Source organism: Platalea leucorodia, assembly GCF_965183815.1.
Source record: "Platalea leucorodia genome assembly, chromosome: 4".
NCBI classification, from domain to species: domain Eukaryota; kingdom Metazoa; phylum Chordata; class Aves; order Pelecaniformes; family Threskiornithidae; genus Platalea; species Platalea leucorodia.
The window spans coordinates 112,686,210-112,711,162 of NC_138826.1; the positions used below are offsets into that span (position 1 = coordinate 112,686,210).

Below are 24,953 nucleotides of genomic sequence, written 5' to 3' on the forward strand. Positions count from 1 at the left end.
GGGCTGATGAAACTGCCATGGTTATGACAATGAAATGTGGGTGGGTTTTTTTGTTGTGTTCTCTTTTTTGTTTGTGTTTTGTTTTGTGTTTTTTTTTTTTTTTTTAGCTTCGCACTCAAACATCTTTAAGCAGCTTGGTGTTAACACAGTGATTGACCCAGCTCTCTCCACATCCCTGCTTGGGTAGATGTTATATGCGAGTGGGCCAGGGCACATGCATTGTGCTGGTGGTCCCATCCTATTTGCACTTCCTTTACCATGAGAAAATGAATTATGGCTGGGTAGTCTTCTGTCATCTCGATGGTCTGAACTGGGTCTCGAAGCTTCACTGGAAGTATTGATGATAAAAGGTGCGTGTGATCTTTTCTTTCATCTCTGCTACGAGGGCCTACCCAGCAGAATTGTACTGAGCTATCAATGCAGTGTGACCCTTGTGGAAAGGCCGTGTGTACAGCAATTGCAATGTTTTGGTGTTAGCTAGCATAAAATGCAAAGCTCTTGTGGAGATTTAAGGTACTGAGTCAGATAATTGATATAAATATAAGCAGGCGTTATTTTGAAGTGCTCCTGTGCTAGCTGTTCTCCTGCCTCTCGAGAACCCTTGCTGACAATGACTTTTGTGCTGTCCTTTCTGACCTCTTCACTTGCATCAGTTTCATGTTGCAAATGCTAACTTTAAACCTTAAATCCTCATTCCTCCTTGAAGTGAATTCATTTATTACCTAATGCTGCCCTGATCTGACAGTTGTCACAGATGGCTTGTTTTGTAATGTTACATCCTTATCACTATGAATAGTTGGGAAGAGAGGGACAGAAAGGAGTTGGGGAAAGAAAATTACTTTGTTGCTGTACATAGGACTTTTCCTGCCCTCCCCTTTGTTTGTTTTTTTTTTTTTTTTTTGGCAAGTCAGAACTATTGGACCTTCTCTGTTGCTCTCTTCCTAAAAGAATTATAGACACCTGAGATAAGCTCTGTGCTATTTCATCATGGTGAGCTATGATAGGATCACTGGTACAAGGTTACGAAGATCAATATTTATGTTTTGGTAATTCTATTACTGTATTTTAAATTTCAAAGCTAGACCTGAAGCAAATTATTATTTGTCACCTGATCAAAGTTAGCAGTGCTTTAAGCAAGAGGTGGAACCAAGTTTTTTTTCAGAGGTCCCTTCTTTGTAATGTTGGGTTTTTTTCTAACACCTGATGGGCCATTTTTTGCCTTTGCCCCCTGTTTTCAGCTAGAGGCTCCCTGTTTGCATCACTGTGCATGCTTATTTAAAATATGTATTTCATCCTAAAATCTAAAACTTCTATGAATTTTCATCTTGCCTAAGGAAAAATCCTGCTAATTATAGATTGTTTTTTAATCTAATAATTCTTTGGGATTTAAGGTTACATATGATGTGGCTAAAACAAAACTATGTTCCTGTCTATTTAGTATGTGCTTATCTTCCAACTGAAGCTCCTGTTCTACGACAAACCGACTTAGTCACAAATAGCCCGGGTAGAGCCATTGGGATGGCTTAGTTATGAACTGGTAACTGTGTGTACCTTTGCACACATGAGAGCAGGAATGGATTAGAGCAGTATATGGCTAAGGTCTAGCCAACAAGCAAAACTGAAACAGAGTTGAAAAGCTTAGCATACCATGATTGATTGTTTCAACAAAAACTTAAATGTCATATGCACTTAAAGAGACATTCCTGTTTTCCATAGTGCTAAAACTTTCCCTTACACTTTTTGTAGATGAAACAAGTGTGTCCCATCCCCAGAATGCTTTCCTTCAGAAGACAGGGAGACCAGATATGGTGGGCAGGACTAAAGCTGGTAAAACATAGATCAACAGATACGTGGTTGTGTTTTGTAGAAATTAAAGCTGCCTGTGTGTGTGTTCTGCACAGCTAAATGTTAACAGCATCCTGGCTCTGCAGGCTAAGGTGAGTGTGACAAGTAGTCCACAGCAACCAAGATTTTAAAAAGGAAAAATAACCACATGTCCCCTTCTGGTTCATTAGGATAAGACTTGTTTTCCTTCACAAGGGGGAGGGTCTGACACAGAATGCTGCTGGCTTTGATGTCTGCTAGAGTCCTGCAGCTGAGATGAAACAGAAGGCATCGTGCAGCAGGAGCAAGCAGCTGCTCTCATTTACCCTGGACACCCACAAAGGGCTGAGCAGCCTTTGCCTTTGAATTGACATCCCATCCATGCTGGCAGCACCAAAATACTCAGTCTCTTATTTACTCATGAGAGGAAGAAAAAAAAAAAAGGACTCTGCTGACTGATTTACTAGCTTTATCTTGCCTGCCCAGGAATCACCACTGCTATCGGGAGATGCAGTGCACTTGATCCCCCTGTGTTGAGGGAACAAAGGGCCTGGCACTCTGCCAGGTCTCTCCAGGTAAGGTACCCTCCACTGGCAGCAATCTCTCTTGCAGGCATTGGTGGAGCAAGCTCATGAAAATCCTCTCACACTGCATGAATTCTTCTGGTAGCAGGCTATAGTTATGCAGCTCTAGCGAGTGAAATGAAGTAGGATGCACGGTGTGATACTAGAGAGAGGAATTGTGATCAGAAACCCATGGCAGGAAGAAAGACTGGATGGTGGCAGTGAAGGAAAATGAAGCTGAGGAGCCAGTATGGGATAGCAATAGGGAACCCCATGGCAGAGAATAGAATCCCATCAGCATTAGGAGGTGTTTAAGGAACCAAGTAATTTGTGCTTTACAGTGCTGTGATCTGAGGGTCAGGCCTGTGTGACAATGCTGAGAAATGTATGTACTGTGTGTGCTGACTCCCAGAAGAGTCCCTGCCATGGGAGCTAGCATCGTGTCAGTGGTGGCTGACAGCTTTGCCACCAGCCTGGAGGAAAAGCCATAGGAACTCAAGCCCCAGAGAGATCTGACAATGTCAAATCTCCAGAGGCCAGTGCAGATGGTGCTGACTGGAATCACTCTGGAATTTGTATTGCTATGGCCACTATCGCCCCAGTGAGCAAACCCATCTCAAACACAGGCTGGAGCCAGGACACTGAAATGCTAGCTGACAGATCAGCAGTATTAGTAGCTTATATTGCACATCACAACGCTGCTCAGCTCTAGTACAGTGAATTCATCAGGGCTCTGTCTCTGCTTGCACACCTATTGCTAGCAGCAGTGTAGCTCTCACTGAAGGCGAGAAAGACGATGAGTGCCGCCTTGATGTGAAGAGCTGTAAGACTGTGGGTTCATCACCTGCTCGAGGACACAGGGTAACTACAGACTTTTTATTTTCCCTTGTCCCTTAGAACTGAGCAGCTGGTAAAGCTGGGGAACTTGGCCATGCTGTGCTGCACCATGCTGGTTTGGCTGCCTGCCCTGCTGCAAACTCTTGGGGAGCTGGTAGGGTATCTCACTCTTGGAAGCTGTCTAAAGATAAGCCCTGATGCTTTCACAAATGCGTGACTCTCGAGCAAGTCATGACTGTACATCAGACATTCAGGATCATCCTGCATGAGCTACTTTTATTCTTATGGTAGTATTTAGGATGTGTTTGTTCCTAGCAGATTTGCTGTATAGCCTAAAACAAAGTTGTTGTCGCAAAGTCAGAGGCCAGTTTTTGCTGCTTAGTCACCTTTAAATATTAACCTGAATAATGAAATTACAGGGTAGGAGCACATCCCCCCCTTAAATACTAGCGAATGTGAGGCAGTTTGTTTCAAGGTTAAGGTCAAGTCTCTGTATGCTAGCAACAGCTATTCAGAGTTGTATTTTGGATCCTGAATCAAATGTGGAATTCTCTTTTCTTCTGGCATGTCAAGTGAATCCAGGTGTGCCCTTAATAACACTGCCCCCCTACGGACACTCAGGATTTAGAGCAAGGAAAAAGAAATCAAAATTTCTGACCTGTGTTTTTAGAAGCTTTCTTTATACTTTTCACTTGCAACTTCCAAAAACTTGCCTGTGCTCAGTAGCACTCTTCTTGTCTGGGTACTTCATTCTTCATCTCGAGTTAGGAAGGCAGCAATACAGAGCTAGGTTGTGCTATCCTTAAAATTTGTGCCCATATGGACACAGTCAAAGGTTTTGCCCTTCATTTCAGGGCAAGTGCTCTAGGGCCTAGAGGAATCTGTGCTAACCTTGACCGTATTTTTCTTGTATTCTTTCCTCAAGAAAATCTGCCTCAGACAGATCCTGTTCTCCGCTATCCATGTCTTCAGTTATTGTTTCACTGTGGATCCTGCTTGGCCAACAACATGGAAACTTCCCCCTTTTTTTACTTCCTGGACCAAAGCTGTAATAGTAACATTTCAAAGTATTTTTCTAGCTGATTCTAGGTAGGCTCCCTCTTGTTCTGCTACACCAGCACTTGTTGCAAATAGCAGGGGTGTGTTTGGGCAGCCGGTTCTCATAATCCATCCCCTGTCAAGGAACCTGATTGATTGCTGTTGCTGCCAGGAGGGCTGTAGGTGCCTGTGCCCCATCAGCAATGGGTGGTTTGTACTTGGTGTTACATCCTGCCAATATTTGAGCAATTCCTCATTTATTCATAAAATGTGCTCTGTCTTTTCTTGGCTTGTGACTTGATGTTAGTGCTGCCAGCTACATTTTCTTCTTACCTGTCTGCTTGGCAATTTGGCTTAATGCAGTCATCAAGGAGGCTGTATAATGATCCTTTACACAGAATCTGAGTAAAAGCTGGTGTTAGCACAAGCTGTAATCAATTTCCCCATTGAATTTCAATTCAAAGTTTGAAGTGGTCTCTAAAATGACCATGCTCTAGTCTGCAGCTGTGCTTGCTTCCTGTGGTCCAAGATCAGCAGCTCTCTGTCCCAAGTCCCTGGGTCATTTCTTGCCTTGTAAAGCAGGAGTAGTCTTACCTGCTGCACCTCCTGCCTTGGGATGGTAATCTATCTGTTGTTACACATGCTGCTGTTCCCAGCTCCTTTTCCCATTTATACATATCATCACCTAACTCATCTTCCTCTGGTGACTTCAAATCTAATTCTCCACCACTTTCTGCAGATACAGCAGCTATTTTTAATTTTTGCATCCTGATCTGCTTTTGCAAGCATCTAATTTTAGCTACACATTTAATATGATCAAGTTCCCTTGGAGCTCTCCTTTGCTCTAGGGTGGATGGCTGCACAGTGCTTGTTAATCCTTCTACTGGATTCTGCTGTTTTCTGTTCTGTGGCTTTTCTTTCCCTTTTTCTGAATTGAAAATACTTCATTTCATTATTACCTTTTTGAGCCACTAGACTGTACTACTTTTCAAGTTTCTTAGTATTTTCTTTTAAAATGCAGTTTTCAGATCAAAGCAGTTATTTTGTGGTGACAGAGCCAGAACAAAAGCAGAAAATGTTTTAGCTGCTTTCACAACAGTCACAGTCATACAGGAATTTTATCCTCAAGTTTCACTTCGTAAGCTCTACAATAACTAGAGAACACTTATTCTATATCGTCCCTGGTCCTATGGGCTGAAATGAAACACCTCTTCTTCCATGGAGAGGTACCTGTAGCCTTGAAGATCTTGGGGGGGGTTGATTTTTATTTTATATTGCTCAGATCTTCAGCTGGAGCAGTTAGTACCATTTGGGTGGCTTTAGCATCTTGTCGAGGTCACTTCCTGCAGTGACATAAAGCTTGGTGTCCAGCTAAGAAACAAAAGACTCGGCAAACTGCAAAGGACACATGCTGGCTAACTAATGAAAAAACATTTTTTTTTTCTGGGGCCATGCAATGTCCTAGTCTGCACACAGCAAAAGGAGGCTATGATGCCTTCAGACTGAAATTGAACTATTTTCCCACAAGGGTTTCATGGAGTATTGCATCTCGGGAGTCTTCCCCTGATCAAAGGGGCCAGCGTTGTCTTTGGGCTCTTCACTGACACGGTGCACTTCTGGAACAAGTCACGTTTACAACAGGGAAACAGCCTGCAATCCAACCAAACGTTTCACTTTGAGCTGGCCAGCAAGGACGAGATCCCTGATCAGAAGCAGAAGAGGAGACAAAAGGACACGATACACTAATAGTGGATCCAAAGCAGAAAGAGAGATACAGTCCTTCAAGCTGCTGCAAAAGCTCAGAGCTGAACTCAGGGTTACGGGAGGTTCTCAGTAGTGACTGTGGCCTATGAGGTATCTTCACCACAGCGTATGAGCAATGACCCCAGGCACAGCACCAGTAGTACCCCTGGAGAGGACTCAGGCAGAAATGGGCATGGCCCTTGTAGGGTATCTTCCCAGAAGATCACGAATGCAGGTAGATAAAGCAGTTACAGTTAGAGAAGAAAACAGTATGTGCCAGTTGAGGAGATGAGGGTGATTATTTTTAGCTTTAGTTTCCACAGAGACTGTGCATCAAAAGTAATGAGAAAGGACTGGCAGGCACAGGAGGCTGTGATGTTTGCACTCAGCTCCATGAAGAGCATCTCTAGGATGAAGCTAGACCAAGAAATGAATTTGAGAAATGCATTGCTAAATCAAAAAAGCCAAAGGGCCCACATTCCCATCTTGTCCTGGGGCCCTGAAAGCTGTTAATCAAGGAATTAATTTAATTTTGAGCTTTACTGACGGGCTGTTTTTACACGTGGCCAATGTGGGCACTTCAGAGCTTTTAACCTTGCTGAAAGTAGAGCAGGACTGCTGGAAACTTGGAAGATCTCTGCTTTCTTCTTCAAGAACCATGAACCTATTCTCCTGTGTGCTGTGCAGTTACTTGCATGGATCTACAGCAAGTGCAATAGGCCTTCAGTCTGGAGTGACAGTTTTACCTGCCACGCATCAGCGCTGGCGCCCCAAAACGGGCAGGACTGTGAAGGATCAGTCCCTTCAGGATGAATCCCCTGGGGGACCATTCAGGTGCAACCACGTGTCACGACCTACAGCTAGCAAAGCTGAACGGACAGCGAATCTTCCATGCGAGAAGAGCCAGCGGAGTGATTACAGCCGAGGTCTGGATGGCAGCACCCTGGGGCTGGCTGCTGCTTTATTTTACTAAGTGGGTAAGTTCATGCTCTTTTAACTTGGGGGGAAAAGCTTCTGGTTCAGTGATGGGGCAGGATCTCTTCAGGAACATGTAAAAACATGGTATTGATTCAGCCCTGGCTGCGTGAGAGGAAATCCCTGGGAGCATCCACCTCTGTCCTGACTTACCTGTCAGAACAGCACTGAAATATTGGCTTGAAACGTCTGTCCCTTTAGTTCTTCGCTGACCATCTGAGTTGGGTCCCTCACACCAAGCACAACAGCGATGGGGAGAAGGGATAAAAGGGTATGAGGTACCAGCTGCAGCTTTTCTGGTCCTGAAGGGTACACAAAAGCGGGTTAGCTGTCAGCTGTCCCACAGAGACCATCCACCCCGTGCAGACAGCCAGGGAGTGCTACACCAATGCTCTGCTTGCTTCCCCTTCCCTCTCGTCCCCTCCAGAGCCAGTGGGGTAGGCAGGACCTCAAAACACCACCTGGCATCAGGCAAAACGTTTGGGGAAATTCCTCACTGAGCCTGATATAACACTGAGCTTGATCTGTTGCTGTTGGACATTGTCAGGACTCTGGTCTCTCTGGGCAGGCTCAGAAGAGCATGCTCAGGCACCTGGGGAGGCTTTTGGGGTAGTGGTTGATGGACCATGGTCTCCAGCTTCTTCAGACACTTTCAGAGCTGGGTGGCAGCTGAAGAGGTGAGGTTGCATATCTGGATTTTAGTCCTTGCCTTTTAATCTTCGATAATAAGCAAATACTGTTTTCACTCGGTGTAGGGAATAGGAAATACCTTCTGACAGAAGGTCACTGGCAGAAACTGGTGTCCATTTTGATCTCTTTGAATGCTGTCTCTTTTCTGAATTTCTGAACTGCCTTTTTTTTTCCCTGGAATTCTGGGGGGTGTCTGATCTTGTAGATGCTTCTGCCACAGGCTGCATCCTCTCAGGTCTTTAAGGCCGTTCCAGAGCAAATACATTAGATAGTTAGCCCTGGTTGCTGGCAGTCAATGGGGAAAGCTCAGCCTCCTCTGTAGATACCAGTGTGGTAATACTGCTTGCATGAAGGGGGAAGACATGGTCAGGCTGGATATTGCAGGGAGGAGCATTCAAGAAATTCAATGTGAAAATGGATTGGATCTGATTCCTTATCGTTTTGCTGTCTGTGGCTGTGTGGAGAAATGCCGGAGCATCCCTCCCCGCCTGCTAGTTGCACCCAGTTTGCACGGATATAAAAGAGGAGTTGATAAAGTACAGGAGCATCCATCCTGTGGCTTACGTGAGTAGTAAGGAAGGGTTCAGTTCAGTGTGGTGAAGGGAAAAGCTCAAAGAAAACAGAAAACGGGGCACTTGATCGTTCCAGAAATGACCCAGTGTGCTCCGCAAGAAAATTAATCCTATAATGGGATCATCGCTTTCTTGATGTCTGCAGTGTTACGGTGCCTTAACGACCCGGCTGGTTTTCCCTTATTTTTCTCAAATTTACTTGTTCTTTCCGCCTTTGCTCTCCTTCCCGGGCCCCGGCAAACGCCGGCCCCTTCCCTCCCGCTGCCCCCGGGCTGGCGGCGCCGGGGGCCGCGCCGCGCCGCCCGGGCGGGGACGGAGGGACGCGCAACCTCCCACCCCGGAGAAGAAGCGGTCTCCCGGGCCGGCTCCCGCCTCTGCCGCCGGCCGGGCCGCTGGGGGTCAGTGTTGCTCCGCTGGAGCGGCGGCAGCGGCGGCCCGGGGCAGGGCGGCGGGGGCGGCGGAGCCCGGAGCCGCGGCTGCCGGCGGGGGGGACGGGGGCGGCGGGGCTGCGCCCCAGGGCCCTGCGAGCAGCGGCGGCGGCTGCAGGAGCAAGGCTGCGCCTGGGGCGTTCGGACACCGCCATCGTGCTTCCCTAGAGGACGCCCCTGCCTCAGTTTCCCTCTCTAAAATGCAGTGCATCACCTGCCTCCTCCTCCTTCCTCAGCCCTGGTGAGAGCCTTCAGCTGACTTCTCACTGACCAGATGGCAGACACCCCTTCTTTGCTATTGCTTTTAGTAATTACAGCAGAGGAGAGCTGGCTCGAGCAAGCTGGGATCGGGCCAGCAAAGGGGATGCTGATGCTTCTCCTTTCCCCAGGGCCTGTGCGGCCAGACGCGCACGTGCTGTCCTGGCAGCCTGCCTGGCCCCTGTCGGAGGCCGTGCCCAGAGCTCTGCCAAGTGTGCAGATCTGGCAGCTTGCAGGCCTGCCAGCTCTGCTGCCTGCATGGATGGGCAGCTGCCCACAAACCCTCCCCGAGGTTCATTTGCACCGGGATATGCACAGCCCCCCAGGAGACATTCCGGTGTCACGGCTGGGCGGCAGGCAGGGCGCCACGGGGAGAGCCCGGCACAGACAGCCGGGCAGGGCAGGCTCTGCTGGGCCCGGTGGGGCCAATCCAGGCAGGTCCTGCGCAAACACAGCGCTGCTGCTCCTGTCTGCATGGCCCCAGCTACTGCCCGGGGGGAGGAATTGAAAATCAGGCACAACTGCATGGCTGGACCAAGCCTTGCCTTGCCTGTGTCATTCACCAGCTGCTTTTTTCAAGCCCAGGAAGTTAAGCAAGGACCTCACCTCAAAATCAAATCCGGGGGGGGCCTATTGACCTGCGGCAGCTGGAGTTTGGTACCAGAGAACTGCAGAGCAATGGCATCCTTGAATAACATTCAGAGTAAGGTCTATTCATCTATTTTGTTTTCAAGTGTGTCTTTCACTCAATAATATGGAGTTTGCTGCAGAAACTCACTGAAGCTGGTATTTGTTGTCTTCAATCTCCTGGCCAGGCCCATGCTTTTCTACTTGACTGCTTTGAAGCACCTCTCATAACATGCTTCCAGATGCAGAATGACCCCCAAGGCAGGTCCCAGAAAGCAGCCTGCAGACCGCTAACAAAGCATGGGTGATGCCCCATCTCCTCCTGGGATCGGAGCTGGCAGCAGCAGCGCCGGGCTGACCTCCCTGCTCGGCCTCCTGCTGATTTTCAGCTCCCTTGGGCACTGGTGCCGCAGCACAGACCTGCCCTCGCCTGAGGAACCTGGGCTGAGCCTCAGCTGATCTGCCTTTGCGTGCGTGGTGCGTAGGCATTGATATCTGATCTAGTCAGCCAGAAAGAGCTGCTTTTAGGGCACAGTTCATCTGATCTATTCTAGACTGATGTCTCCTTTGCAATAAGTCACCCCCAAAGTGTCTCTTTCTCCCCAGTGACTACATGAGGAGCTTGCAGCGACTAGCTCAGGCAAGGCACGTACCGGTGAAGCCCCGCGGGCACCGAGCCCGTGTTCAGCCTGTCACCTGGAGCCTTGCAAAGGGCCTGTTGCGGTTGCGGATCTCGGACAACGGATCAACTGGGGCACGTGCAATACGCAGTTGTGGCTGCTTGCTGTTAAAATGTTATTTCCATTATGGTGTTGCAATCTGGGTCTCATAAAATAACGTAGCGGCTCGATTCTTTGCACAGGAGAAGGAGGATTTTTTCCCTTGTCTGACCCCCCTTCTCTGAGGGGGTCCAAGCCCCATCGCCTGCTCCTAGTGAGCAGTCACAACGTGGCAGCCTCCTGGGCAGACGTTCCCCATCTCTGCAGCTGAAACTCTTCTCCTATGTGGGTCTCTTGGAGACCATGAACAAATACAGTATCAGCCATTTTACATTCCTTGATATAAATGAAGTTACATGGCCAGAAGCTGAGACTTCTGATGTTTATTGCAAGTGCTATTTATAATACCAACATGAAAGCAGAGCATTTATGCATTACAAGTACATTCACTTTGGAGAAAAGCATGAAAAAACAGTAATATGATTACATGTAAACTACTGGGGGAGCTAGCCCCCGCCAGGAAAAATGACCTGTGCTCTTTTGTAGTCACTCTTGAAACTTTCAGAGCAACTTTAAGCCAAAGGTTTCAAAGCACTTCAGAGACGTGTAATAGGTGGAGACACAGCAATCAAAAGCTGTGGCAGAATTCACACTGATTTTTGTAAACTTTGGATAAAATCAATAGATAATGTGTAACAGGCAACTGGGGGTCAGGAACTGTTGCCCCCCGCCGCTCTGCTTGAACCACCAGGCACCTTTCTTCCGCTTCTAGTCTCAGCTTATCGGTGCCATCGCTCTAAAGTAAATGGCACCAAAGTTCACACCTTGTAACTATATGTACAGAGACTAACAGGGCTGTTGAAGACGAGAGAGGCTGTTCCCATGGCCTAGCCTGGCCCTCTACAGCACACAGCAGCCGTTCTTGACTTCTGAAGTCTTCAAATGCTGGAAAAGCCTCACAGTCTTAGCTAATTGTTCCAATAATTAAGTGCTTTTATTGCCTAGAGCCTACACTTAATCCTTGCTCTCAGTCCATCTAGTGGCAGTTTTCAACACGGAATCTCTGTTCTCAAAGACGCTTCTGAATTAAAAAAAGCACAAAAGCTGGTTTAACAATTAGATGAGGTTTCTAACATTTAAAGCTGTACTGCACAGCATAAGTATTGTAATCTGTATTATATGAAACAACATCTGTTTCTTTTACATATATTCAAAGTATCTCTTCACATATTGTTTCATGTAATGTGCAATAAGTGTACCTCTACGTCAGTCAGTTCTGTCTTCTCTGCTTTTGCTCTACTGAAGACAGGCCAAAGAAATGAATGGTTGTGCTTTGGCTCAGTGAGACCTGAAATCATTCTGGATTCCTTGACAGGGAGGAAAGTCAATAGTACTAGGGGCAGCTGATTGATAGGAAAATTGTGCTGCTTTTGCATAAAGCTGATGCTCCAGTAAAGCCTTGTTATTCCTTGATTTTGTAGATCTCGAGCAAGGAAAGTAGTTTTGTGCATGGCCAAAATAAGGTCTTAAAGTAAAGATCAGGACGAAGAGTTATTTGGAGCTGGAGATCAGCACTGCCCATATTGAACCAACAGTGTGAGCGAGAAGCACAAAGCTGTGCTTTAGAGTCAGCATCCTTGTTTCCCCATGCAGCAAGGTGCATGGGACTCACAAGATGCCTCATCTGGCCTGAACCTGCTCCCCAAAAGGCTGAGCGCACCAGCTAAACTCACCACAGCTAGATGGAGGCATCCTGGGCAGCATTAGCTCTTAGATCTGCCAGCTCTTAGACCCATGGTGCCTCTTTGTAGAGCTATCAGTTGTTCCAAAGTTAGAGTACGTGAGCTACTACGAGGTTAGTTGCTTTTCACCCAGCTGTTGGCCAGCTGTGGGAGACTACGGCACCAGCAGTGTTGACAGTGACAATGTGTTTGCATACATGGATGCTCAGAGCATGCTGTAATACCGTGTTATGCTGTTGGGCTTTTTTTCCTGAGAAGGAAGGCAAGAAGTTTGTGCAGTTCAGCAGCAGGAAGAGTAGTAAAGAAAGATGAGTTTCCATCCATTTCTTTCCAGGTTTCCTGGCTGAAACTACAGCCTGTCTCTGCCTCCCCTTAAAAGAAAAGTGATTCTCTCTTAATCACAAAAGCAGAATGAGAGGAATCGAGGAAGCAGAGCGGCTGCCCTAGAGAAATGCCCAGGAAAATAAATACAAAAGCCTGCATGTCTTCCTGTTGTGAAAACAATGCAGTTTTCTTCTTCAGGTAACAAAGATTTAACGTTTGTAGGTGCCGGGCATGCCTGTGGCTAGCTTGGTGTCAGAGTGATAGAAAGATCAGAGTTACAGCAGTACTACCAGTTACCGTGGAACTTCTCTATGTTACTGGAAAACCACCTGCATAGAAATCAAATATATCGTATTTAGAGCAAATGAATGCAAACAATGGTGGGTTGGAGCTCTGAACGTGCGACCAGCCCTGTTGGCGCTGGAGGTTAAACAACGCTATAACAACCACCGCAGACACAGTAAACTGATAACGTGTTCAGAGAGCATAAATCACTCTTTCCTCTCTCTATCATTGTGGTGTTTGTGACACGCTGAGTTTCTGACTGTGCAATGAAACGGCATTTGACTGAGGTTTGGTGTTTGTAAGGGAAGTTGTTCCTGAGCCAAACGGCTCCTTTGGAGCACAGCAAAAAGCCGCAGCAGCGTGATGGGTGGTTTTGTAAAGCGTAGGATCCTCGGTGAAATTACCCTGGCCTCCCCATCCGGGCCCTCTGTTGTATGACAAAATCCAATGTATGTGACAGATTGCATAAAACCTTCATTGACTGTTCCTGCTCAATTTAAATCAAGTATTTTCTTTTGCCACCTGATATCAGTCCCTTGCTGCCAAAAAAACTTTTCGTAATCAGGAAAGAAAAGAAGCCAAGACATTGAGTATTAAGTCATCATTTATAATTAATTTTCTTCAGATTAAAATAATTTTCTGAAATCTTGTAGGGCTTGCTTGTTTTATATCAGGTTCTTAGATGGCACTTATATTACACATGCCCACACTTGGAAAAGATTATTTCACCCCATGTGTTTATTGTCATTATTCTTTTGAGCGTGTTCTACTTGATTCCGTAAAACATTAAATACGCCAGAGGAAATACCAAAGGTGAAGATATTGAATGCTGCGAGTGCTACAAAAGATAAATAAGCTGAAAGCGTTGACATGACAGCCTGAGATACCATAATAAGCTGTGGGTTTTCTCCACTCCAAAACTACTTTCAAGCCATGGTCTTTTTTACAGCAAGATGGGAGGACAAGGAAGGGCTGAAATAAAATACTGAATGAAAAGAAAATATTTTTAGCTGTTGCTAGCAAACTTTTCAACCCTAATGTGCTTTTCACCCATTCTACTGCTCAGCAGGGACAGCAGACCCCATTCAGCAGTGAGAAAGCATGTCCATGTGTATGCTGCCCTCCCCGAAGGTGGTCGGAGGACGTGGCTGTGCCAGTCTGGAGGCCCACGGCTCTTCCAGGAGGAAACTGCCAGCAGCTGCAGCCCAGGGGCAGCGGGCAGCGGATGCTTCTATCTGGGACTCTGCTTTTATTTCCTCTTCCCCCCCTTTCACGTCCTCCCCTTCTCCATCACTTTTGCCTGCACCTGCCAAAGGTAAGTCTGGCTTCATCCTGCCTTTGCGTCCAGTTTACACGGCAGTAGCCACCTTATGTTTTGCAGTGGGGATAGAGAAAATCACATCTGTCAGCCTCTGTTAATTCTTTGGCTGTTTGGAGCAGTGGTCATTTGGGCGGTGCCTTGGAGTCTTGTGCACCCTGCTTTAAGGCTGGCTTAATGGGAGAGGAGGTCAGTATCTGCCCTGGGGGGCTGGTGAGGCCAACCCCCTGTCCTCAGACTCCTCTTTCGGCTTTTGTAATCTCAGCCCATCCCCTTCTGGTGGTTCTGATTGCCCTGCCCAGGGCTTGGCAGCTGGTTTTGTCTCCACCATTGGCTCTTTCCTCTTCTCTGAAGGCTCTTTTTTCCTTGGTGCATCTGCTCCGTCTGTCCCTTGGCCACCATCCTCTGTAGCACTGGATGTTACCTGCGCAGCTGGCGCCGGCTGAAGGGGCTCACAGCTCTTTTTCCACCTCCTGGCTCCTGACCGTGTACTGAATTCGTACATTTTGCCAGTGACTTGCAAGGGAGAAAAGACAATCGATTAAAACCATTCCTGCTTCAGCAGATTAAGACATGACAGTTCTCAGGATGGGGCTGAAATGGGAAACGTGAAGCACCTGGAAAATCAGATCATTTTGGGAAGGCAGCCCTTAGAGGGAAAGCCTCATTTCTGCAAACAAGCGGGGGGACCTGGGCATCATGGTGGCCACTCGGGGAAGATGCTGTTCTATCAGTATAAAAACTGACTCTGCAGTTCGGGGAATAGTAATACTCAAAATAGGACCTTGTAATCCTCTGTCTTTGGGTAGAGACTACCAGCTACCATGGGTTAAAATGGGCAGTGTAACAAACACGTCCATAGTCCTTAGTTGTTAGGACTAGCTCTCCCAAAACTTATGCCTTTGGCCATGCCAGGAAAGGCCATTGTATACGTCTGTACCTATTTTTTCAAATAGAGTTACCTACTTGATGTAGCGAAGCCTGCTAGGAGCACAATATGCTACATACATCTTCCAGCCCGTGTCAGGTCGTCTAGGTTGACCCAAGATTTGGAGATCTGGGATCCCCCACAGATTTTGTCTGTATGCATTGCTTCTCCATTTGTACAAAATGCTTTCCTCCAGGCTTGCTGTGCACATTGTCATTAATAGAGTGAAATAATATGGGGGTTTGGGGTTTTTTTGTGCAAGTACATGCTTCCGTCATATATATAAAATGTTAAATTTGGGTTGTTTAGCACACATGGCTACTTTTCCTTGTTAGAAAGACTTTTGGTCCTCTTCAGATTTTATGGGTAATTTCTACTTGTACATTAAAACCAAATATCTTCTCCTTCAGTTCATTTACTACATAGAGATAGCTGGAAAAATTGCCATGCATCCAGTGTGATTGCCTCACAGTCTAAATCACTGTCTTGTGCTAAACAGACAGAGAATCAGGAGCTATAGTGGCACTTCTTGTAATTAAACATTATTAATATGAGACAAACAAAAGACCATTAAGGCCTGGAAAGAAATGGTGGTTACGTGTTACTACATGTTACAGTTTGTATCAGAATTAATGGTTTCTGACACATTAACACAATTTGAGCAATTAAAGATGAAACTGGATCTCTTTACATGTTATTTCTTCTGACTGCTTACAAGGCAGGCATGTTAAAGCAGCCTAGGTCAGGAAGCAGCTCCTGAACACCCCTCCTAATCATATGCAACAGATGATGTCCTGGGAATTATTAAATCTCATCTCCAAACCGCCAAGACTTGATTCTGTAAGGTTTGGGATGAGCCATGGAGGGGAGAGGGGAGGAGTGGGGAGCACGCACTTCTCTGCTGACACCACAAAGCTGTGTCATAGCTTAATGTTTGTGCCAGGCATGACGCAAATGCTGTGGCTCTGGGGGGCAGCTTGGATGGGCTCAGATACCCTTAAGACCGGTGTGGTCAGGTATGCTGTAGGACGAGAGCCACCAGCTGTCCTGCAAAAACACTGGGAAGCAGCTCTTGCGGCAGCCTAGAGAACATCCATGTTTAATATTTTACAAATGCAGTTACTCAGGGAAAAAGCAGGCACTTCAGAGCCCATCCCTCCAGATCTCTTTATAAATAGCAGGTGGGCTTGGACCTGGACCAAACTGGCCTCAAACAGCCTCATGGATGGTCTTAATTGCACAGTAGGGTCCCATTTGTTAACCCAAATTCTACTGAAGTCCCTGTGCCTAGTGTTTCCTATTAGCTCACAGCATCCGACAGCTCCAAGCCAGCTAATAAGAAACACAAGGTACAGGCACTTGGGTGGAGATTTGCCCAGATGAATCCAAGCCTTGAACAAGCCTGTCTTCTGGATAATTTTTAGACCTATTGTTTCAGACCTATTTTCGGATCTATTTGTTAAAGACCTATTTTGACTGACTACCACATTTTACCAACACACCCCCCCCGCCCCTGCCATGCTGGGGCCCTCAACCATTAGATGCAGGGCTGGGCACCCTAATGCCAGGCCAGGCATCGTGGTGCGGGGCTCAGGCAGGGGGTGTGGTTTAGAGGGACGAAGTAAGGTGGATCAACCCTTAGAAAAAAAACATTTTTCTGTAATGATGAGCCCTGCTCCGGAGCACAGTGGCCATTACTTGGGGAGGGGGATAAGCACTATACCTCCTGGGCCATCCTGGTTTTCCTAGCTTTCACCTTAATTTCACTTTTCTCAGCTAGTTAATCAGATATGCTCAGAGTTAGCATAGCTGGAGCTATGTGACACGCTCGGTGGCTGATGCCACCACAACTGTATCTAAAAGCAAATGGTCTTCCCTTTCCTCCCCAACAAGCAATGCTTGAGCCTTAGAGAAACAGCAGCAATGGGAGGAGGGAAGAGGGAGGAGGTTTGTGCAGGAGCGAGTAACTCACCCACCCGCCCTGCATCCAGGGAGAGCTTTAAGAGACAAAGTCAGTGCCTCTGCGGCTACATTAATCTGCTGGCCATTTCCCAGACATGGGAAGGGTGAAACCATGTAGCCATGACAGCACCAGAGCAGGAGGCTTGCAGCAAATTCCTCCTCCCCTCCCACCTTCCTATACCAGATCCACACATTCAGGTTTAGCAGAGGAGTAGTGAATAATCTGGTCATTGGATGTGTGCTTTCAAAGGGCCGTAAGTATATTCTACCATTAGAAATGTTACTAGGGCACTGTGTTGATTTTCACTATCCATGAAATATAGCTCCCATTCTCCTTGGAAACAGCAAATCTGAAATATGAAAAGCAAATGTCGAACCATATTTAAATCAACTAATCCAGTTTGTTTCCAGCCAAATATTCATATCCACTGTTAATTGGTTTTTATTACCTGGGTCTCTGGCTTCTCCATCAAAGATGGTGTTTAGCTTTGTCATTGTCTGTGAAGAGAGACAAAATGTGAAATGAATCCTGTGAATTAGTTAAGTAAGGAGAAGTAGTGACTTGGAAACAGTGACCTACGTGGATGGAGGTGGATCTGTGTGACCTGCATATTGCATTCCTGTAGGCTGGGTTTAATCAAAACTGGCAACAAAAGCCATTTGTGGAGTAGGGTGTTGCCACTAGATGTTCAAAGGAGAATTAATAAGGTCTGACATGCTAAATGCCTCCATGTCTGTAACCACAAAAGGGACACCTCCACCCAGAGGCGGCTTGGGAATACCCCTCTGAAGAACTTGGGGAGGGAGAGTACACTAATGAAAGCGCCTTGCAGCCTTTATGGTTTCATGGCTATGAAAAAGGGAGGAGCCCTAAGATCCAGGAGCAAAGAAACATCTACTATAGTGGAAATAACTACGGCACTTCAAATAGCTTATCAAGACCAAACTCTTTACAGCTTGGGTACACTTGTGTACCTGACTGGGTGCACTCAGGCGGGTCAGGGTTAGCTGCACAGGTCAGTGCTGCCTCAGCAGCGCAACGTTGCCATCAGCGAAGCTGGGGCACTTGTCATCCTGCACCTGCGGCTGCAGCGTGTCTTCGTGTTGCTGCTCCGGGCACAGTCTGTCTGGCCTCCCACATACGGGGCTGCCAGAGAGGCTGCAGAATTCGGCACTTTGAAGCAAAGGCACCACAGCACGGGTGAGCACCCCTCGCACCCAGTCTTGCCTCCAAATACAGAGGCCAGTTAGGGCAGTGAAGCATTTTCCATTTGGGGGCAATCCTTTTTTCCTCATCTATCATTTTTATATTCTCTTTGGAAAACAGATGCCTTTCATAGAAAGGGTCCTACGATCATATTGCATGATGGGGCTGGGCAAAACGGGGTTTTGTTTTGAGGCCAGAAGTACTTACCACAACCACTTCTTTCTTAGGTTTCTTCTTTTCTACAGAAAAGAAAATGCACATTGAATCAGATTTTTCTGACAGTGACTATAGACACTAAAGCCAAGATTTCCTCAAACAAATACACGTTCTTGGTACTCAGCTTCTGAGACATGTCAAATGAGCCTTATTTCTTTTCAAAGGCTGATCCCTCATACTATTTGAAAAGCGAACTCCTTCATAGTATTTTGGAGTGCAAATCCACAGTTGCCAATGACTAATCAAAAGTTTAGCCTTGAAAAGTCTTATTCCTTCAGTAATGAATAAATAACAATGGTTTCTTTAACAGATTTCCCTTTCTAAATAATATGAACAGATACAGAAATTCACCTTTGGGGATATTTGAACTACAAATATAGATTTTTTTTTCCCCCCATGAATGTTTGTAGTTGCAAATCTTGTGCACTCAAACATGCGCTCAGAGACAGAACAGGGAAGTGATGCAGATCCAGTCAAGTAAAATTCAGATCGAAGAACAGTTTGGTTATGTGTGAATTTACCACACTATTAACTCATCCCACATGCAAACAAATACAGCAGCAGTGCCACGGGCATCTCGACAGCACGGATTTGTGGATGATGCCCAACTAGTTGCTATGATTTCTTCTTGTTTGCTCCTTGCCTATTTGTTTAACGGCCTTTCTTTGGAGCACTGTATGCCTGGACACCAATGGGCTTTACAACCGGGTGTGCAATACTCTGAAGCACTGCAGATGGGTCTCAACCTGAGCACTGATGGGAAACTTGTTCCGTCTGGCCTTTGCTGCCCAGCATTTGGGAACCAGTTTTTCAGAAAGCACTAAGCATCCCTTTTTTGGAAACCAGCCAATGCTGAAATGTCTCAAATTGGGCAACCAAGAGAACAGCTAATTTTGTTGGGTTTTGTTAGTCATGTGTTTTTTTCAAGCTGGGAGATACTGATTGAGAAGAGGGAGTTATAAAAGCAGGGTCTTACTGAGCCCATATGAGCCACGCTTGCTGACAGAAAGCTAATGGGACTGAAAGGAACAAGACTGCTTAAAAAACCACTTTTTTCTTATGTGCAGCTTACACTCCTGCTAAGTTCTATGAACCCCTTTAAAAGCACCAATACTTTAAAATAAATCTTCAGGTACATGAAGTAATGGTGTCAAGGGAGCAAGTTAAGGGATCAGAGAACAGGGAATTAGAGTGGAGAGGACTCTTGAAGGCTGTAGAGGGATGGGATTATTTTTTAACAGATAGCATATGAATTGCATGTGAAAAATACCGTAATTCTTTAGCATCCATGCCAGAATACCAGGCTACTCTGAATTTGGGTTTTACCTAATAGTTAATAGATTTGAAGACCAAAAAGACCATGAAATCACTTAGGCGGGCCTCCCATAGTCAGCCAGGGTTATTTAATCTCAGCACTCTTGTACTGGGTCAAATTTATTTGTCTAGAAATGGATTTACAAATTTTACACTGAATCGTAAGCAAGGTCTTGTTGTGGAGTAATAAAATATAGAAAAGAGGTACACACCTGGAGCATTTATCCTGTAATGAAAAAAAGATAAAGAGCGTAGTTAACAAATGTCATACTTTTGCCTACATAAAAATATCATGTTTTGTTCTCTTTCATTTGGCAAGAAGGATGTGTTTCCTTGAGTTCTGGGATTTGCTTGATCTGTTTGGTTTCTGGTTTTGCTTCCACTGAAGGCCTGCATCATCTAATGCTGCTCTCAAACATGAAAACAGCCCTGAGCATTGCTCTAACACCTCTCCAAGAAGGGATGATATTAAAAAAATTAAGTCTTATCGATGATAGCATGATGGATTTATATAATCTGGAAAAATATATTTTCAAATATTGTCATCTTGTTCCATCCTTGGAGGAAGGTCATTTTTTTGGATCTGATGGGCTCAGTTAATACCTTTTAAAATATTTGAAAGGTTGTAAATGTTTTTGAAAATATAAAAATTGTTTTTGAATGGGAGAGCCTGGCTCCCGATGAATCACTTGCCCTATTAATAAATAATAACAATAGCCAAGCTATATACTGCTAGATTCATTTGTCATTTTTATCACAAATTGCTAAATTCCTTGCACACACCATTTGAATTATAATCACAGTCATATATTACCTCTTTACATTTACTATAATTTCTAAACTCAGGTCCAAATCCTGAGAATGCTTACAGAAATCCTTTTTTTTTGAATCCCAGTTCACTTAAAGAGCTGCTTATCTTTGTTTTGCGAAGTAAAAAGTCAATTTAGAGGCAGTCTGGCTCCAGCCCGCTGAGAAAGCAGCCAGCGGGGATCTCTGCCGCTTCCCACCATGAACCAGAGCCGGTCCCAGGTGCTTCCGTGGCTTTTGCCAAGCACGAGCACTGAGAGGTACCGCGAAGCTTTATGGGCGAAAGCCTTGCAACGGGCTTGGGTAAAACTCCAGGAAATCTGCAGAAGTTTTGCCAGAACAAAGAATTTGGCATGAGCACCAAGGTTTGGAAAGGACTCTGGGATCCGTAGCTGAGCGGGAGGAAAATGCAGGCAGTAACTACCTAGATGGGAGCTCCCTTGGAGTGGGAGCCAAATACAAACCAAAAACATTTGTATTTTTGGTCAGCACAGTCAGGCACAGACTCTGACTGCATAGCTGCCTTTAAAGGTCATAATTGTTAATTCCATTATTACCTTCATCTAATGCTAATGTTAGTAAATCCATGAAAAAAAAAAGCCACAGACATTTTTCCTTGATTTCGTATCATTAACACCAAATATCACTGTAACCAATAACAGCATTTACTACAGTGAAGGGCATAACGCTATAAAATATTCAAAGCATAGATTTCACCAAGGCTGAAAGGCCTGAGTTCTCTCTGTCATTGCCACGTGTTGCTGGGTACTTCCCCAGCGTGACGTCTGGGAGGACTCACCGATGCGCGCCATCTACTTTGCCTGCCGGCAGGCAGTGGGTGCGGACCCACATCACCAGCAGGAACCCCAGGTACCCCAGCAGTCCGAGGAGCAGCAAACTGCCGAGGGTGATGACAAACGGCACGTACCACGCCGATTCAGAGTAGAGGTTTTCCCTTTGCGTCACAACAGTGAAGCCAGGCTTTTAAAACAAGATAGGAAAAGTTGTGAGGTTAATACTTGCAAGGTTACTGACACCAATGGCACCTTTCATCTGGTTGAACTTCTGCACTGAAGCACCTGGCCCAAGCTTGCCCTGAGGCTCTGCAGATGATGGGCAGAGGGAGATAGTGTCTGCTGGAGACAGTGATTCATCCCACGTACCTGCCTGCTGACTGCCCAGGCAGCTCGGATGGCTGAGATGGACCACCAAGCTCCTGGGGCAACCAAAGGCAGGTGAAATGCAGCCTGGAGGCTGCAAAAAGGAGGTTCCAGATCGTGTTTCAATGTCTTACATTAAAACAAGCATGCCATGGTGGGGTTTAAAAGCCTCAGGTTGCCTGAGAAGCTGTGAGCACACTGTTGGAGGGTGAGCAAGTTCAGGGAATACTGCCATTACCGAGATAATGGTTTCTTGTTACCTAAGGCAAAACTGGAAGTAGGTCACCTTCACTGCCGTGATCATTCAGCCCCCTTCTTAAGAGGAGTTGAACCCCAAGGAATTGGGTTATTGTATAAAAAGAAATGAAATTCCTTTTTTTTTTTCCCCGTGACTTGTTCCAGAAGGGAAAACCACACTTCCTGAGCAGTTGCAATCTCCCACATCTTTCCGAGTGCCAGGAGACACGGCTCTGAGCTGTCACAGCACTTGGTGCTAGCAACTTTTTCATTAAGGTCCCATCACGAAACTATCCTCACATGGATCAGAAATTACTTGTCTGCTCTACCTGGGTCATTACCTGGTGTGATACTATTCGTTTTGATCATCTACTGAAGTTTTTATTTAATTTTCTGTAAAACATCTGTAATCATATTGTGTATGAAATCTAGTAGGGTTTCTATTTCTTTCCTGTTTAAGGGTATCTTTAAAATAACTTATTTAGCCTTGCAAAAAATAGTACATCTGATCCTTAGAGAAATTCTCAGATAATCTCAAGATCACCACCACCACTCCACCCTCACTGGGACTGAAGTTACAAGTGACTTTTTGTGATGGGGCTTCTTTTCTATACTACCAGCCTTCCAGCATCTGATTCACCAAGTTGCTGCACTGAACACATGTAAGGAGTAGTGATGGGAGAAGTTGCTGTAATGGAAGTCCTCTTCTGGAAAACAGACTGAAAGTGGAAGGCTGATATCTCTGGAGAGGCAGATTTAATGCTGTGGTATGTGGTCTAGACTGTTTGTTATTTGTGGTAAAGCATGGGAAAGAAATACAGAATAAGTTTTGTTATTCAGCTTAACTTTTTGCTTCCACATCAAGTAGGGGGAGGAGAAGGCTGTGAGAAAACCATTTATTCCTTCCCAACAGAGCATTAGATAATAACAGGGTTATTAATCAGTCTGCAAGTTTGGATTTAAGCATTTTTATAGCAAAGTGGCCAGATTTGCATGCACTGTTTGCAGGATCCCCTGGTTCTGGCTCAGTTACCAGTAGTCCCTAGCAGATCTGGACCATTTTACAGTGAATAGCTCTTTTACCCCTTCACCAGCATCCTCATATTTTCATTCCTGCATGCAAGGGAGAAAAGGGTAATGCCATTGCAGGCAGGCAGAAAATGGATGGACTCTGGATGACGGAGAGAGGGTGCAGCAAGGGATGAAGGCAGCGACTGGCACAAGGATGGGGACAGAGTGGTCTGTGCCCTCAGGCTGTGCCGCTTCTGCAGGCAGGACGACAGCAAGCTCTCCTAACGTCCTGCACCAGCCTGATGGAAATCAGCTCCAAAATGAAACTGGTGAGCCAGCGCTTGCCTGGCATGGCTGTGTGGAGGAGTAGACTCTATTGCTGGGACACAGGCCCATGGCCCCACAGGCTGTGGAGGCCAGATCCCACCCCGGCTGCCGAAAGCTGTGCAGGCTTCCCTGGCTCAGCTACGGACCACCATGTGGGCAGGGAGCTCGGGAAAGACCCATCCCACCCCTCTGGCTTTGCTGTCTGAAACCTCAGCAACATGCTGAGGCTGTGCGCAACTGCTTCAGTTCCTGACAGGCAGCTCGAAGTTTTACATGATGGTGACCTCAGGGATGGAAAAAAGCCCCTTCCAAGTGATGAGGATTTCTTGTTGTTGTTGTTGTTGTTGTTGCCTGTTTCAACTTTGATAGCTGCAGATTAATGTGTCCCACTGCTAAAGCAGCCCATAGAAGTGCAAGGCAGCTGGGGCAGTGAACAGCTATGAATAAAAAAAGAGGTAGTGCAAAATGCATGAGGTAATTTTAAGGTTCCAGGCAAAGGTTAACCCCTGCTCTTTCCTTATTAATAAAGCTGCCAAAATCTTTAACTTCCCAGTTACATGGTAATGGCAGCATGCCTGGTCCTTTGGCTACTTGCCCTTTTTGTTTTAGAAACTAAAACATAAAACATATGCTATGACTCTGTACCTGGGACCGATCCTTCATGATGCTGAGCATAACAACCACCTTTGGCTTCAGTGTAAGAGCACAGGGCTCAGCACTTCCCAGGACTGGACCCACTGTAGGTTTTTGCTCCCCTTTTGCATACATCTACTCTCTTTTCTTCACTTCTATGGAGATTAGCCCATGAAAGAACCACAGCAGTGGACATAAATTTCAGTGAACTTACTGTTGTGGGAACGACAGTAGTTGGATTTGGGATAACTCTGATGCTTAAAGTCACCGTTCCAGTTTTAATTAGGTGTGTAGCTTTGTCTCTGGCAGATAGTAAATTGTCATCTGTTATATAGACACGCAGTCTGTAAATCCAGTTTGTATCAAGTCCACTCTCATAGTTGAACCTTGATGCAAGAATCAGACGAGATGTGTTGGAGCCGGCACTTGGTGAAAAGGTGAAATGATTGTTCACATTGCCTGCAAGCAATAGCAAAAAAACAATGCCAAAAAAAAAAGGGGGGGGGGGGGAAATAAAAGAGAAAAGCAGTCCCACATTAAAGTAACTGGTTGGAACAAGTGAAAATATCAGTTTCTGTTGACAACTTGCTATGGATCACTATACACCTGTGTAGTGAAATATCATTGATAAGAACGGCTCCTTGATCTTCCTGATATCATATGAAGTCAGATAAAACAATACAGTCATAAAAGCATTAAAATATGGAATAAGACCCTCTATGGGGACACAGCTGAGAGGAGGTTGTGGAAACATTTCAGAGCCATAGGGCACACCAGAGGTCACCCAAATGACCTGTCTTTACAGCCTGGAGAGCACCCAGAAGCAGCAGCACCCAGCCGGGGCAAGGACCTTACGCTATTGCTGGCCTCTTCCCGCTACCAGGGTGTTCCTGGAGTCGCCCCTAGGCCACATGGACACCACCAGTGTCTCCAGAGGCCCCTCCAGGCCCTCTCCATGGCTTTTCCCTTTGCCCAGAGGCAGAGGCCTTTGCACAGGTCCCCCAGAAGAGAGCTAATGACTCAGGGGACATTAATTGCCTCCAGGGCTTCGTCTGCACTGTGGGGGCAGAGAGGAGAGTTCAGCGATGCTGGCCCATCAGCCCCCCAGTTTCTGTCTGTGTAACTGGAGATCTGCTAGTGGCTTGGGCTGCAGGTAGACAAGCTCCGGCTCCTAGGCTCCAAGCAGACCACACATAGGAGAGATCAGA

General features: G+C 46.1%; 1 protein-coding gene across 1 annotated transcript in view; it reads right to left on the reverse strand.

Annotated features, from left to right (window-relative positions):
- Window positions 1–14,133: 14,133 nt before the first annotated feature.
- Window positions 14,134–24,953, reverse strand: part of CDHR3 (cadherin related family member 3) — a gene marked incomplete at both ends in the record, with an annotated part of 39,977 nt that continues 29,157 nt past the window's right edge. Inside the window, 6 exons of the mRNA XM_082309715.1 lie at window positions 14,134–14,459; window positions 17,283–17,331; window positions 18,248–18,279; window positions 19,783–19,796; window positions 21,177–21,358; window positions 23,960–24,204. Coding sequence (XP_082165841.1) covers window positions 14,134–14,459; window positions 17,283–17,331; window positions 18,248–18,279; window positions 19,783–19,796; window positions 21,177–21,358; window positions 23,960–24,204 — 848 coding nt within the window. The remainder of the gene's footprint in view (window positions 14,460–17,282; window positions 17,332–18,247; window positions 18,280–19,782; window positions 19,797–21,176; window positions 21,359–23,959; window positions 24,205–24,953) is intronic.